The following is a 16,515-nucleotide window of genomic DNA, read 5'->3' on the forward strand; positions in this document are numbered from 1 at the left end:
CAGATACAGACAACACACACCGAACACAGAATGAACAAACCAAAACAAGCTCCATGATTTCACAGGGTGGGGGCAGAGAATGAAACCTTACTAGTTATGTTGTCACTAGAAGTTGTTTCACTAAGACAACACGCATGTCAAATATTATGATATATTGCAAAGGTGAGTGAGGCATTACCAGGAGTTAAATTAATCACAGACATTGGCAGAAGTTATGGATAAAAAACCCTACTAGTTATAGATTTAAAAAACCCAAAACAAATTAAATCTGTACAAAAGAGGAAATTCCAAATTCCAAAAAGAAAAAAATTCCAAATTCCAAAAAAAATTGTACTGAATGCAGAAATAAATGTATAGATGCTCTTAGCTGGCACTAGCTATGTTACACCTAGGAGTTCAAATATCTTACAAGTTAAAAATAATATACAGAAATGAAAGCACTTAATGCAGAAATAGTATGATTGACACTAAATTTGATATGCCATATTCTTATTCTTACAGCATTCATATTAGGTAAAGAACCTTGGCATATTTAATAGATAAATAGACAAAAATTATTAGAATTTATGGGGGTCTTAAGTGAACTTTTTCATGTGAATAGTGGTAATACACTTAATGATATTACTGAGGCATTGCTACAATACCTGTTTTGAACAAACATTTAAATTGCTAGTTAGCATTTTCTCTATATAGTGACAGTGTTTCCACAAGTTAAATAATGGTCATTTATTTATAAACAATGGTTATTTCTTTATAAACAAGAAATCAATTATTTAGCAGGGGGTACCCCACTAGTGAGGTACAACAAATTCATTAAAAGTTTGGATGTTTAAAATCATGCCTCTCCAACCTCAAAACTAAGGCTCTTCAATGAAATCTAAGCTGGCAGGACACAATTACTGCTGAGGCATTTGTTCATACATCTATGCTGCAGCACTGGTATACTATAACCATAGTGACTGTGCTTTCTCTACTGAAGGGAAAGAGCATAAGACAGGTACAGCAAGTTGTCTTAAAGTCAATGGACACGAGTTTTCCACTTTTGAAACAAAGCTAGATATGACACCAACTAAATGAAAGGACTTCCACATACTTTTTTCCCTTGCTGTGGCCAGGCGTCTGGTCTTCAGTACAGCTGAAAAAGTATTAACCCAAGCAATAGGAGGGTTTCAAGCTTAATTAGAATAACTGTATGTGTTGGACACACCACAGGTGTCCTCAGTATAGGCCATAGAGGGTACCACTTCATTTTTGGGTTACCACGACTTTTGGAATTTCTGTAGCTTTGCAGACTCGTTAGGGAAAAGCAGAAAAGTCTCTTGTCAATTAAACCACAAGGAGCATTTTGTTTGATATGGTGTTAGCTCAGGAGACCAGAATTTGTACATTGAGAACAAACACACATCAATCACATTAATGTCCACGTACATACCATCCAAAATAGTGTCCCTGTAGCAAGAGCTGCATACTGCTCAATTGTAGAAAGCACACTGAAGATAAGGCATATCAGCACAATAAGGAAGCTGCAAATGAAAAGAAATTAGACAATTAAAAAATTGTACTGCACTGTAATAACCTATGGGGAGAATAGATAATTATACCATCACAAATCATCTGTTTACAGCGAAATGTCATTGGTATTAGATTATCCCTAAACACAGCTGGTAAGTGTTGCACAATCCTGATTCCTGTTGGATAGTTTATTTCTTTTCAGACACTGAGGTTTGGGGTTGGACATTATCAAATGAAACCATAAGGTAAAACGAGCTTTAGCCTGCCTCTAAGATTTGCTGTTTCCTGGCCCCTCATGGAAAGAACATTCCTTGCTCTCTCCCATTTTGAGGACTACTTTGGCTGAATCACCACACAACCCCCAAACAGGTTTCAAATATTTGCCTTCTTGCTGATCCAAAGCCCAATAAACTGGGTGGAGAAAAAAACTACAGCTAAGCCAAAGTTTAATAGGCTGTGATATACTGTCTTTTATAATTGATCCCTAAAAGACCCCAAATAAATGAAGCCTGACATTTGGCATTTGAAAAACAGCCTAGGTCTGATTCCACCTAATTCCAAACCCCTGCAGTGGGCAGTCACCTATCCCTAAACCAGGCTGATCAGAGCCCCACGCAGGCTGGCCTTGAACACTTCCAGGGATGGGGCAGACACATTTGTCCTTAGGGAGGGTGTCTTGGTTTCCAACATAAGATTTGGGACAGCCATGGAAACAGCCCAGCTGTCTGCAACCTCCCAGAAATCCTCTTCCCCCATGTGGGGAGCAAGGCTGCTCAGCCCTGCAGCCTCTACCTTCAAAGCCCTTCCCTCAGCAGCTTCAGCTGTGCCCCCACCCCACAGGACCGCTGCTTCCCCTAAAGGATGTACCACACCTGGGAAGAAATCCATGTAGCACCCAGACTGGATGCCATGCACTACACACTAGCCATAGGCAGCTTTCAGCTCCCAAAGGACTACATGTTTCTTTGAAAAACACAACATGAGCAATCAGCAAGAATGAAAACATCCACTTGTTAAACACAACGTTAGTTGTTAGGGCTATTTCTCACAATTCTGTTGAGACAAGCAACACCAATCCTTTGTACTCAACTGAAACTTGCTGCAAAATTCAATAACTAAATCACCCATCCTGTTAGGCATCTCTAAAACAGTTAACTATTTTTTAACTCAAAAAAAAAAAACAAACCCACAACAAAAGAGAATTGACATAATGAATAAAACTGAACTCAAGAGAAGTATTAAAACAGGACATAAGATTGGCATAGCTCAGCTGAAGTCATCCAGAGCCTCCACCTTTATTCATAGAAGTGAGCACTTCTTTGGGTGAATCTTTTAATCTTTTGAAAGACCAAGCACTCAAGAAAACAAAACAGTGTTAAGGCTGACATATAAGCTACACCCCACAATGATTGCTTTATGATACAGCATATGCAAGTCCAAAGCACACACAAAAAATGATGGCAGAACCACAGAAATATTAAGGTTGGAAAAGACCTTTCAGACCAAATCTGACCTTTGAGATTATAGAGTCCAGCTTTGAGATTGTGCTACTAAATAATAAAGTTTGTAGCTAATTAGGCACAAAAATCAAATAGATAAAGAAATTATTAGGATAGACATTATCACATATCAATACAAGTACCCATATAAAAATATACTTTACCTAAGCAAAACATAAATATTTGGATGTTTGTTTCATCTCTTAAGGCTTCTCATTTTACCCTATATTTCTCTGCCTTTGGGCATTCTTAAGCACAAGTGAGCTGTGCAGACAAGGCAGGAGAATGCAAAGGTGAGTCAGTCATTTGAAACATAACATAAATGTTCCCTAAGTATCCAGCCCTTCTGTCTGCAATATTCTCACAATTGCATAAGAGCAATACACATGACAATGTGAACATAAATGGAGTCAGCTGCACAGAGACAGCTGAGGCTCTCTGCATTCAAAGTCCAACATACACAGAATTAGCAGTTCAAAGCAAACAACGTTTGCAAGGGATGAGCAGTACCACTTCACATTTACTACACCCCTTAATAGCAGTAGGCACGTTAGAATGTTTAACTCCGCACAAGAAACCACAAGGGGGCAACCAAAGCAAAGACGATCCCGTCCCTGTCCCTTTCCTGAACAAACACAAAACCTAATAAGCATTAAAGTTGAAAGTTCATGTGCCAAAGTGACAAAAAGATAAACTTGGGGTCAATCGTTTGCCAAACCTCTTTGCTTGCTCCTATTAGAGAAATTTATGGCTGAGGTAAGAAGTGCATCAAGAGCCACTCACCCCACTACCTGCCTACTTTTATGGCTTTTCATGCACATGGACCCATTTCAGTCCTACTAATTTTTTTTTCACCCCCAGAGAAGCTCTTACAATTCACTGCTGACTCTTTCCAGGCTGATGCATGAAACCTTCATAACCACAAGTACACATTATGCCAAGCAAAACAAAGATGTTTGGTCAGGTACTGCTGCTTCATGTCTGCTCCTTTGGCACGGGAGAGATGACACCCACAAGGTGCCAGCAGAGCACCACAGCTGAGCTACTCACCCTGTTACACTGGCATTGCTGTTTTGCTCAGATCAATTGCACGTAAGGAACAGAAGGTGCAAAATTAAGACATTAAACAAACACACATGGTGTCCTCCTCCTGTGGTATAAGCCTACTGTTTGTTGCCTTCCAAAACTCAGCTTTGTTTTTGTTTTGGTATTAGTGGCTCCCTTCTCCACCTCTGAAGTATGCGAAGGGAGTGAGGCACCAGTAAAATAAAAACCAGGAAGTTTGGCACCTTTTTTTTTTCCCTTTCCCTTTTTTGACAGTTATGTCCTCTTTCTTCAGTCAGAAGTGGAACACAGATCCCCAGTTACTGCCTAGGCAGCAGACAAGTCCACAGGAGTCAGTCACAAACCACAGTTGCAGGAGCAGACTTTGCCTGAAACTTGAATTTGATTATTATGCAAAAATCATCCTGGAGCAATTTAACTGGCCAGCCTCAGAAAAGCAAACATTACAATTTTCATAAAATAACCATATCACTCTTACTATCACTTTACTATGATTGCTACTACTACATTAAAAAAAAGGGAAAAAAACAACCACTTGTCTTGATACAGATGCTAAGCATGTAAACTCTTCATCCAACCAGTAAATATCAGACAAACTAATGGGCAACTAACTCCACTATGGCATAATTTTTTCAATATACATTTTTCCTCTAAAGGAGAGACAGTAGCATTAGGAATTTCCTAAAATCTAGCACTCTAACAGTCAGACAGGGCTTCATCTCTTGCAAACCACGAGTTTTATCTCCTGAAACCCACTGCTTGTTTGCCCTCTATGCACAAATGTGACCATCTTCAGGAAAGGAAGCAGAGCGACGAGTTCAGGCTCTCATCAGCTCTGATCCCTCTCTGTGATTGTGGGGCCAAGCAAGCATCAGAGGTGAGGAGATAGCCTGGGAAGTTTTTCATGCTGTCTCTCCCAGGTTACAAAGCAGCCTCTGCTTGCATGTAGATAAGTCACATCTACTGCATCAGTAGATGCATTCAAGAGTACTCAGCTTGATGGTTAAGTCATATCTAACAGTGCTATGGTTTTTTTTCCAACCAAGAATTTTACAAGGGGCTGATCATCTCTGTACTTCATGATGTGAAACCACTGCTAAAGCAGCATGGACATTACAAAGCAGCAGATGTTTTCCCATCCCTGGGGGAGCCAGAGCCAGAAGTGGAGCTCTCAGTGTGCAAGGAACACCAGGGTGCAGCACTGCAGGGACACTTGGACTCAGGATGTGTCTGTGCCACACCAGCCTCTGGAGAGAACAGCATGAACACAGACACTGCTGTATGGAGAGCCACACAAGGCAGTGCCTGCACAGGTGTGCTCATGTGGGCAAACTTTTAATACATGATAAGTTCTGTCTTGCTTCATTGTGTCAGTCAGACAATTGAGGTAGTTTTTTTATCTCTCACAGGTTTGAGAAGCTAGACCATTTCCACAAAAGAATCATTCAGCCAACAAGGGAACATGGCCAGCCAGCATATGTGCTTTACTTAGCAACAGATAGGAAATATATTAAGAGCTAAAGGTAGATTTAATGTTTTATGACTATTTTAGGATATATTTTGACTTTCAAACAGACCTATGGCTTTTTCCCTGACCTCAGAATCAGCTGCAGGAACCTGATACATTATAGGTAGCTATCAGTACCATGCAGCCTTCAGCCCTGAGCTGCTGAGTTTTTTCTATATTTAACTTTGATTTTTGAACATTAGCATGTCTTTTTTGTGGCTTAAAACAATGCATAGAATGATCAAAGGAACAATAAACCACTTACTGAGAGATAACAATGCTCATTTAGTGAATGTCACAGGTAGGAGAACTGATAAGGGTTTATAAAATATGTCCAGTGATATGACCAGGAACATTTAAAAAAACAGTGTATGAGACGTGCTGGAAGTACTTACTCACCAGATTAATAGTCTCATGTGCATGCAGCTGTTATCATCAAAACCAGCACTAAAATGTGGGTAGATTTCATTCCTCCTTGCAGTGTTTCTTACATACTCACAGTGGGAGTCTTTCCATAAAGCAGGAAAAGGTTGCCATTAGGCTATAAACTGAGCTGAGACCTTAAATACATTTAATAGATGAGAAGGGACATGCAAAGTTCATCTCAATTTGTATCAACTTGAGTTCTAACCCTCCAGGAAGACAGACAGTTTTTCCTTGTTCAATGTCACAAGCTGCCTTAAGTCTGGTTTTTCTAACCATTTTTATCCATTACAGCTATCAGTCTTGAAGATATCCAACTATTGGAGAATACAGCTTATTTTAGCTGACAACTGCCAGCTAAAAAGCAGTTACCAGCATCTGTGCTTTTTTCTGTTTTTGGCATGAGGTCAAGGGCTAGTTGCAGTTCATCCTCTCTGACTACTGGAGAAAACAAGTGTAACTAAAAAAAAGAAATATTCTGCAAAAAAAAGAAAACGCCTTTAGCATGCTTCTATGTGCTTAACATTCTACCTAAGCCCCCTTTCTTGAATCTGTTTGCCCTTATTTTTACACAAATAGATTTTCTTTGAATGCACAACTCTATTCAGTCACATACACAATCAGTCATCTACCCTGTAACTCAGGTGTGGTTTTGTTTTGTGGGATTTTGTTAGTTTGTGGATTTTTTTGCACACTAAATAATTTATTTTTTTTTGCCATTTAGCTTCTAGGTGTGACATGGTTCTTTAGTAAACAATGTAATTTAAAGTTAAACCTCCTCTAAGTGTAAAGCTTTACAAGAACTGGAAGGATGACATTGAGAATGAACAATACGAGTGTGCAGATTGAGCTTGGGCAGATGCTTATCTCGATCATCATAATTTGCAAACTATAATGCTCCTGCATATCCAGTTCATGTTAGTTTATTAAAACATATGACAGCATCATTATTTCATCTTTCATCCCCATGGCTTATATTTGCTGCCACTTTTCAGACTGTGCACTAAAAGGTCAGTGGTGCCAGAAAAGGACATTTTCATGCAGATTTCCAGGTTACAAAGACTGCTATTGCAATGTGGATTTAGATAGACAACTTCAGGTAAGAGACACACTGAAGACTCTTTCATTTTGTCATACATTCTGCTGTGTTCCATGCCAGCAAAGTAACTCCTTACTGAATTCACATCAGGAAAATCCTCATGAAAATACTACAGGTCAACATAAATCCCTTACCACCTCTCACAGTACCACATAGTCATTTCCACAGCATAAACAAGACAACATTCAGAACTAACCCATATCAAGTAATTTCTTACTGCAGTAAGGCACGAGGTTTTTGTTCTTTAACTCAATGTATTTTGGGACTGCTTGAGAAAAAAAAAATCTAAGAAAAGGTAAAACAAGGGGAACAGGTAGAACTTGTAAAATAAAGGACAGACAATAATAAGAGAAGAACCAAGTCTATGAACATAAACAGCATTGCTAGGAATCTAATACAGGATGGCAATTTATTTTATGGGATCATCAAGGTATAGTGAAGTACAAATACCAACCAGTGCTTTTAACTCAGGAATAATTTTTTTTTAAAGAAGCAGGATTTCACAAGGCAGAGAAAATGTTCATCCTTAATGAAATTCACTCAAGCAGACACCCCATATGTGTAGGCCTTATGCTGAACCCTTTAGCAAGTCTGAACTGAATACTTAAAGAACACCAACTCTGTCATGACTATGAGAGCACAGTGCCAGGCTACTGACAGAAAGCTAAATAAGTATTTAATTATCCAGCTGGTGGACACCAGAGGTCCTCCATCACTTACTCAATTAACAAAAAAAAAGTTTGTAAGAGAATGGTCTGGCGAAGGTACATGGTCAGAAAGAAGGAGCCCTGTACTCAATTCCTCTTTGCCCATACCTTAAGCCAACTTTAACACTCCTAATTATGCATTAATTTTATTAACTACTGTAGCTGCTAATGCATTAGCATGAAAAAAAGAGAAAAATCACTATAGGAAGGAGTTAAGAGACCTGCAACATACACAAACCACACCTGAATAAGAAGCAAGTTTAAAAAAGAATAAATACATAGAAAGTACTTTAGTGCCGATAATTAAAAAAATAATAAAAAAAACCAGGAGGGGTTTACATCTCTGTCCATGCAGGCTCTATGCATGGTTTTCCTCTCAGGATTTGTCATCTCTTCTTCTGTTTTGTTTTTGAGGCAGGGGAAGGAAGGAGGGGTGCAGCCCCTCCCCAGCCTCCCTGTGGCAGGAGGGTGCCCAGCAGAAGGGGACGTACACTCACGTTCATGCAGAGAAGCATGACTCCCTCCAGGAGCTGCCTACAGCAGTTTCCTGCCCAACACACGCTTCCTCTCTGCTATGTCCAACACAGGTCAAGCCTGTAGACAGCTCACTGTTCCCAGCTGTCACTTACCATCAAAAATCCCTCCACAGACAGAGTGCAAATGCTCTGTTTGTCTTAGCTTAGCTCTATCAGATGGAGCTTCCTGTTAATATGTATTTGTTCCAACTTCTAAGGAAAAGTAGAGTTGGTGCTTCCTGAAGGAAACAATGGCATAATTTTTAACCAGCTCCATGACTCCTTGTCAAAGAAATGCTGTCTTCTGGCTCCCGTGTAAGAAAGCAGATTTGTTGCACAAGAAAGATCACATACAATGCAGGGTTGTCTGATACTAGGAAAAATAGGTTAACTATACAGCTAAATAGGCAAGGCTTCTATCACACTTACCTGGCTCTTCTGGGAGGTTAAAGTCTGTAAAAATGATTTAAATTATGGGCAGTGTACCAAAGCACAAAGCACACAATGAATCAAAAGTCATTTAGGATACAGCACCAGAATTATTGCAGGAAAGGCCTGTAAGGTCTTGGCAAAGGGTATGATTGCAGGAGAAATGCAAACCAGACGTCAAGATGCTTCAAGAGGAAAGGTTAACTACTCACAAAAAGCAATGTTATTGCATCCTGCTAGGAGGTGTTGGTTCCTTTGAGAGCAGGCATGGATTAACAGGAAAAAGATAGGTACTGAGTAAGAAAGTGGAAAATGAATATGCTACGTTTAAAACAAGTGCATGACCAAGAGATACAAACCACTGGACTGCAGAAAATGTATCAGCCCTCCCCAGATAGTTCACAGTAAGCTTCTAATGTGCTCATCATTAATATGAAACCCCAACACAGGAACACGACAGCCATGGAAGGGGTGAGTTCACATGTGTAGTGAGGGCATCACCCCAACACTAGAAATCAAGAGAGTTTTTGCAGTTTTCTTTACATCAGGCTTAATAAGAGGAAATGTGTCATTTTTTATCAGCCAGTTCTGGAGACGCATTCTTTTAACAGAGGAGAAGAAAAATGTTCTAGAAACTGAGTGCCACAATAAAAGTAAAACTTGTTTTGTAGTTGGAGTTTTCTACAGTTGGTCTGAGCACTCACTACACCACTATCCCACTTTTCTTGTGACAGCAGATTTAAGGCAGCAGAGTTTAAATTATTTAGTATCCAAACACTAAAAGAAAATTACTATAACTTCTTGGACTATAAAATGCAGCTTCTGAAAAATTGTCAAGACTAAACTATTCCTCTACTTTGCTGTTGTCAGACCTAAATGAAATAAATCTTTCTAAATAAAATACTCTTTTTTAAAATAAATAATTTTAATAATTACTTTCCTTAAATACATAATATTTCTTTAAACAAGTAAGAATATTTACTTCCAATGGTTTCTCTTGTTTGGGCTGGCTGAACAGTATTTTCTGGCTTCATCTGACAAAGCAATTCAAGAGCTCTATGTATTATCTGGTTTTTTGGGGTTTTTATTTGTTTTTTTTTACTTTCATCCCAGCAGCACTGCTACAAATCACTTTGCCTCCCCCATTACAGATCAGAGAACATTGAATTGTGACTTCTAGAGCACATGCATCTTATAATGCTGCAGAAAACTGGACTTGGTCAACTTTTCAGCTCACAGACTTCTTCCTTAGGGAGCAGCTTCTGGACACTGCAGGTAGCCAAGTAAGTATCCTGCCTCAAAGAAGCAAAACAAGGCAGAAAAAAGGAAACATTGCCTCCACACCAAAGGAAAAAGGCACTATGCCACAGTCCTGTACAGCTGCTGTAGTAGTGCGCGAAAAGTTGGAGGCTAATTTTGTGGCAAGTGAACAAAGACTATGGTTTTAAACGTTCCATAAAGCAATACCCACATTTCTAGCTCTCAAAAAACCCCTCCATGACAGGGAAGCAATGTTTCTGACAGCATCCTCAGTTCTTCAATTGTGAAACAGTGGAAGGGACTAAAAGTCAACAGATAGATAAATATACAAAAGGGGAATAAGCAATCGCACCTTGAGCTACTGACCTGGACAGATGCTTAATGTGCTTTATCACAAATGCCACAAAAGTGATAACCACACCTGAGCAACTGGCCTACCTCCTCACCTGATCCTCCCAAATGACTTTTCAAGCTCCTTTCTGCTAAAACCAGTGTGCCTGAAAGGCACTTTCATCAGTGCTGGCAAGTAAGATGAAGACCGTGAGAAAGATCTGAAGCTGGGATAAGTGCTCTCACCAGGGTTTCCATTATGACCCTCTGCTTTAATTATTTAAAGGTATAGCTGACAGATGCTTTCACAGAAACCAGCCTTGTCATCATCCTTTGAGCTTCTCCACATTCAGCTCTCAGCTACACTTTTCTAAGGGCACTGGGGGCAGAACATGGCACCCTTCTTGTGTTATAGCCTAAAAAACAAGGAAGAGAAACTGCATGACAGGTTAACTTTGCTAAGGTGAAAGCAGAGGAATTCAGCAAACAGAGGTTATTTCCATTTCCAGGGGACAGAAGGTATTTGCTGAGGGGAAGACATGACGTCTAAAAGCTGCAGCAACTTGACTTCTCAGTTTGCTTTAAGCATGATGGAAAGTTCAAGTGTCCCTGGAAGAAAAGGATCAAGAGGGTCTAGAAAGCCACAGGCAGCTTTTAATTTATGGTGAGAGAGCCTTTCTGTAAATACAAAAATCTCTATAAATACATGCCACAGAATATAGGAATGCTCAGTAGTCCATTTCCTCAAAAAAGCCTATTCAGATTAAATGTCCAAAGTGAAATCCACACTGTGCTTAAAGAGCTTTAGCGTTGTGCCCTCACCACACAATAGACTGAAAACTATGAGGATAATTATTATTCCAACAGTCAAGTTGGCTGTTAGTGGAAATTCTAATTGTCTATCACAAGGCTAAAAATTCTGCTATATCATTTGAACTCACCTGCCCTGAACTAAACAAGGTAACATTAAGAGAAAATGGCTCAAGAAAGTAATCTGTTCTGAGACCTGCATCCAAGAGGCATTTCAAGGTGGTTTAGAGTCCAAAACACTTATGTTTCAAAATGGGACTTCAACACTCAATAAGCAAAGGAGTTCCTTGTAAGAGAAGTTAGGATGAAGTAATAAAAAATGTTAGATGCTTCAAACCTTACAGGAAGAGCTCCTAATCAGGAATACAGTGACTCTACGTAACATGAAAAAAAATAAGCAATCAACTACTAATTGGACAACCAACTCTGCTGTGAGTAACAGCCCCCAGCTGCCAGATATGCACTTTACTTTTCACCTGCCCACACACCTTTAACTCTAAAAGCCAGGACACATTCTGGGCATTCTAAACATTTCTGGGAATAGTCTTTTGATGCTTCAGGAAAAAGAAACCCTATTTATCTTGCAGTGAAATCTCAGATTCTGCCAGGTAACCTCCAGAACAAGGATGTATCAAAATTCATTGGTGAAAAAGACCTGAGAGATGGTAACATTTTGTGGCACACCTAAAGGCCACAGCCTTGGGAGGGGAAAGCTACCATAGTACCATAATTCTGATATATCATTGCCAGGCAGCATGAGGAAGCAAAAGCCCAGTGCCTGAGAGCACACCCAGCGTGCTATTCCAGTGTTAATACAGACATAAACTTATTTCTATTACAGCTCTCACTGGGGCAAACTATACCTAGCAAGTGCTTGCTAACAGCATGCAATACATTTCTGAAAACAGTGGTAGAAGTCAGAAAGAGGCAAAACAATTGTTTTGCACATTGACTTGAATAATAAATGAAATTCCAGTTAATTGTTAACATTGCAAGGCCCAACATTACATATAAAAGCTTGAATATTAAGTAGTTTCAATTGCATAAAGGAAAGCATGCAGTATATCATTAAGCTCTCAAAACTATTAAATTACACAAACTTAGGACTCAATAGAATTCCAGAATCCTACCTCCTTAAGGCTTTATATATAGCAGAAAAATTTAGGGCATTAAACCATAATACATATATTTTCTGTATATATCCCTTTCTGAAGTGCCAATATTTCTAAGTGCCAATATTTCCATGTGTGTATTTACTTTTATATGTGGCACTGTACAACGACTAATAATAAACATAAATTTGTAACACATAAATTGAGTACAAGGGAGCAAGACTTGATGAGAAGCAGACCTGGAAGGGTTCTCTTCTGGAAGTCATCATTTCATGGCTAAACTACCAGGAAATATCAAACGATGACTTTCTGTCGAAATTCAGTGCCCTTGAGATTAAGCTGCCATTTCAAGTGTATGTTTAGAATGTGTCTAAAATGTATTGATATGATCTGCCAACATATTAACAACATCCATCCCAGTAACACATGACCTCATGGCAAAATTATGCTCCAAGATACCACTCTTGGCCCTGAACCACCAGTCATTTTAAAAGAGTATTGACAACAATTCCAGTCATATCCAAAGCCCTAAAGGAACCACGGGGTCAAGTTCAGCCACCTCTGTGACACTGCACTAATGTATGTCATTCCATACACACAGCTGGCTGCCAACCATGATGTTTAATAAGAAACTCTCTGGTAGTCATTTGTTTCTTGGGGTCTACTAACTCCAGCAGCTGACTTTTCAGCCATGGGAATTCATTGTTTGGAATCCTGTAGATTCTGGTAGCACTGCACAGAGAGAGAAAAGGCAGAGCTCAAAGATGCAGAGAGAAACAACATAGAATCACCCGCCAAAAATACTTATTTCTGCTTTGCTTTTTAAAAAACAAGGATTTCCATAGTTATAACAAAGGCAGCCTAAAATTTTGAAGGCACTTGTGAAAGGGCATCATAATTAAACCATTAAACTTCCCATGCATCAAATCATCCATAAAATCCTGCAATGTAAGGAACAGATTTGCAGGTGTGCTCTTCGTCCAGGAACACAGCCATTATTCTTATGAATAAATTTTTAACTTAAAGCACTGATCCCTTTTGAACATGTAGTTCAAGTTACAGATACTAATTGTTTCTGACCAATCAATCCCTAGCAAATTTATTAACTACAAAGTTAGTCAAGTGGAAGATTCAGGATCCTTATTCTATGCTAACTGAAAAATTTCACAATAACTAAAAACAGCGAAAAATTGTGATATGGAGGATGTACTAGTCACCTTACAAGTCACAAGACAAATGAAAGAAAATAACAAAAGATAAAAATAGTTTACCTCCCTTTTGAAATTGCAGCTTTAAAGAAATACTTACTTCTTATTTCCAAATTATTCTAGAAACAGGCTTGCACAGATTAAAACACAACTATATTTTTATTAGAATTTTTTTTTCAGAACAGGCTAAATCCTATGGAGTTCAGAATTTCAGGCCTGACCATTAAGACTTTTAATTAAAAAAAAAATAAGAAGAAGCTTGAAAGCTTGATTTTTTTGTAGTCCTCAGGACTGACTGTAGACAGAGGGGATGAGAGGGGTCACTCTGTCTGTATATCAATGTTAAAACCTGATCTGCAATGATCAATATTGTTTTTAAAGATGCAAAGCGCTGAGGAACACCGAAGTCATCAGTGCAGCACAAGGCTGAAGGACACAGTTTGATTACAGCCATTATTGAAATGGCACCTGTGCCATTGGAGAATGCTTTTCTCTGCAGTTTCACCTTCGTCAGTACAAACAAAAGCATTGTTCTACTTGGAAAGTCTTTGGCAGCAGAATGGGGAAAATAACAAAGTATCTCTAATGTGCACGGCACATAACATTTGTTTCATAATCTGATGGAGCAAATTAATTTCTTGACCAGCTGACAGGATATGCTTAATTAAAAGGGGAAAAAATGCATGGAAGGGAGCTTTCTTAATCTGTGTACTCTTTTTTCCTTCTCCAAGGAATTGCTGTGCAGATTCCTGCTCCACACAGTCTGCGTGTGACTTTCACCTGAAACAACCCTGGATGTCATAAACCCAGAACCACTGAAATCCTGTTGCTATTATGTTTCTTAGATATTGTTTGTATTTTTTAATGTTTCTTAGAAAATACAGTAGAGAGTGACACACATTTTAACTATCTGCTGCTCAAAAGGCCACAATCTTTAAAAGAAATAAAAATAAGGAAACAAGTAAATACCAAGGCATCTTTCCCATAAAACAATCACTTTTTGAAAAGATAGTTAGCACTACTGGCCTCAAAATTTTTAAAATGGTTCTAAGGATAACTAATTTATGACAACTATTTATAGCCTAATATTTTCCAGATTTCCTTTTATATACTGTTTCTCACCGCTCAACAAGTATCAAAATAAAGCCATGCTACTCTGAGATATCCTAATCAATTCTTAATTGGGAAGAAGGATGCAACTTCCCATCATCCACCTCTGACACAGACTTCTGGGAGAACAGTATTTTTAATTTAAAAAATTATTATTTTTAGTATGACTCTGGCTCCAGACCTACATTTGAGTTCTGAAAAATCTGGTATTGCAGATCCATAAAAAGTGGGGCACACCAGCAAAAACAATATTTGTGATGGAGCACTGAACTACCTCATAATATAGACTTCAACACAAAAATCAAAACCAAAAGAAAGCAAACAAAAAACCCCACAATTATCCTGAACAGTGAGAAACTTCTTCATCTGAAACAACAATCCCTGAACTTTTACAAGTGATCTATGGAGCTTTTGTTCTTTACTCAAGTTGGCAGACATGTTTCTCATTCACCTCAGCCACTTAAGCATAAGTTAAAATAATATTATCACACCCACAATAGACAGTTCCAGAAACAGGCTCCTTTTTAACCAACTAAAATTCCCTGTTTAAAAGGTTTTTTTGGGTTTTTTTTCCTCCTGAGACCAACTCCTTTATTCAAAAGTAAATTGTCAGATAAATTGCTGCTGCTCCCTGCCATGGTTAAGGCACAGGAGCCCAGGAACAATCTGGGGATGAAAACTGCTTCAAGTCAAGCATTCATCAGTCAGGGGAGAAAAAAGATTCACTGGAGAAACAAATGATGTCTGTCTGGAGAGAAACAGGTGAGGGAGAATCGAGGCTCCTGAGGGAGGACTCCAGCAGGTGGCCCCAGAGCAACAGCACAGCTCATGCACAGCGAGTGCCATTCCCAGTAGCTTTCCCAGCAAAGGCAACCACAATCCCAACTCTAGTTAGGTCTGCTGGTACTGATGCATTTAAGAATGCACAGTTGTTTTATTAAAGTTGAGTAAAAGCTTGGTTTAATTTTTTTAGTTAGTTAAGAACATAAACCGAGACACAAAACGAAATCTGCTCAGAAGTTGTGATCCCTTAAATGGGCATTTATTTTTTTAAAGTTAATTTTTTCCAAGGACAATGTTTCTATATTTTATGGTTACAGAGCTGCACAGCTTTTCAAAAGCTTCTTCCATTGTGATTTTAAAAATTTCAAATCATTGCAGAAAGTATTTTAGGCAGACATTTCCAGTGTATTTTAGGAAGACATTTCCCATTAATAGAAGGTCACAACGAGGGTAGAGCACATATTTCATTACATGTCATTACTCACACACTTCCAAAATTAGTTGTCTCAAAGCCCTGTTAAGAGACTTAGGTATGGTTTCCCATATAAGAACATTAAAAAAGCACACGCTCAAAAAGCAACACATTTTGGTTAAAAACTACTGCATTCTGAAATGGCACTTTCAGGTCCCACATGCAAGTGTCTGCCTTAAATCTGTCCCTTCAGAAAATGTTTCACTAATCACAGCTGAAAAATCAAACTGGCCTTCCTCCATATGCAGGAAGGTATCCTTGGACCCAAGGAGGTGTACTGATTAATGAACTTGCTGATTAATGAACTTGCTAACTTAATAAAAGTAACAAGACTAACTTTTTAATTCTTTTTTTAAGTGAGACAATAAGATAAAGAGTATCAGATCACAGAAGCATAGAATCGTTGGGGTTGGAAGGGACCTTAAAGCTCAACCCGTTCCAAACCCCTGCCATAGGCAGGGACACCTTCCACTAGACCAGGTTGCTCAGAGCCCAGTCCAACCTTGCCTTGAACACTGCCAGGGATGGGCCATCCAGAACTTCTCTGGGAACAACTTTTAAAGAAAGAGCACATGCTTTGGTCAGGTTAACACTGAAAAAGAAAGAAGAAAGTGGATGCCAGCTCCTTTCTATTTCCTAAATGCATGTAAATTCCCACTGCAGTGACCCATGGA

The 16,515-nt window shown here is 38.9% G+C and overlaps 1 protein-coding gene across 2 annotated transcripts in view; it reads right to left on the bottom strand.

The window, feature by feature from the left end:
• Positions 1 to 16,515, bottom strand: part of KCNQ1 (potassium voltage-gated channel subfamily Q member 1) — a 329,005-nt gene that overhangs the window by 287,116 nt on the left and 25,374 nt on the right. For both annotated transcript variants that reach the window (XM_030950000.1, XM_030949999.1), the window contains exon 2: positions 1,433 to 1,523. In XM_030950000.1, the coding sequence (XP_030805860.1) occupies positions 1,433 to 1,523 (91 nt within the window). The remainder of the gene's footprint in view (positions 1 to 1,432; positions 1,524 to 16,515) is intronic.

This window comes from Camarhynchus parvulus, chromosome 5 (assembly GCF_901933205.1).
Source record: "Camarhynchus parvulus chromosome 5, STF_HiC, whole genome shotgun sequence".
In the NCBI taxonomy this organism is placed as follows: Eukaryota; Metazoa; Chordata; class Aves; order Passeriformes; family Thraupidae; genus Camarhynchus; species Camarhynchus parvulus.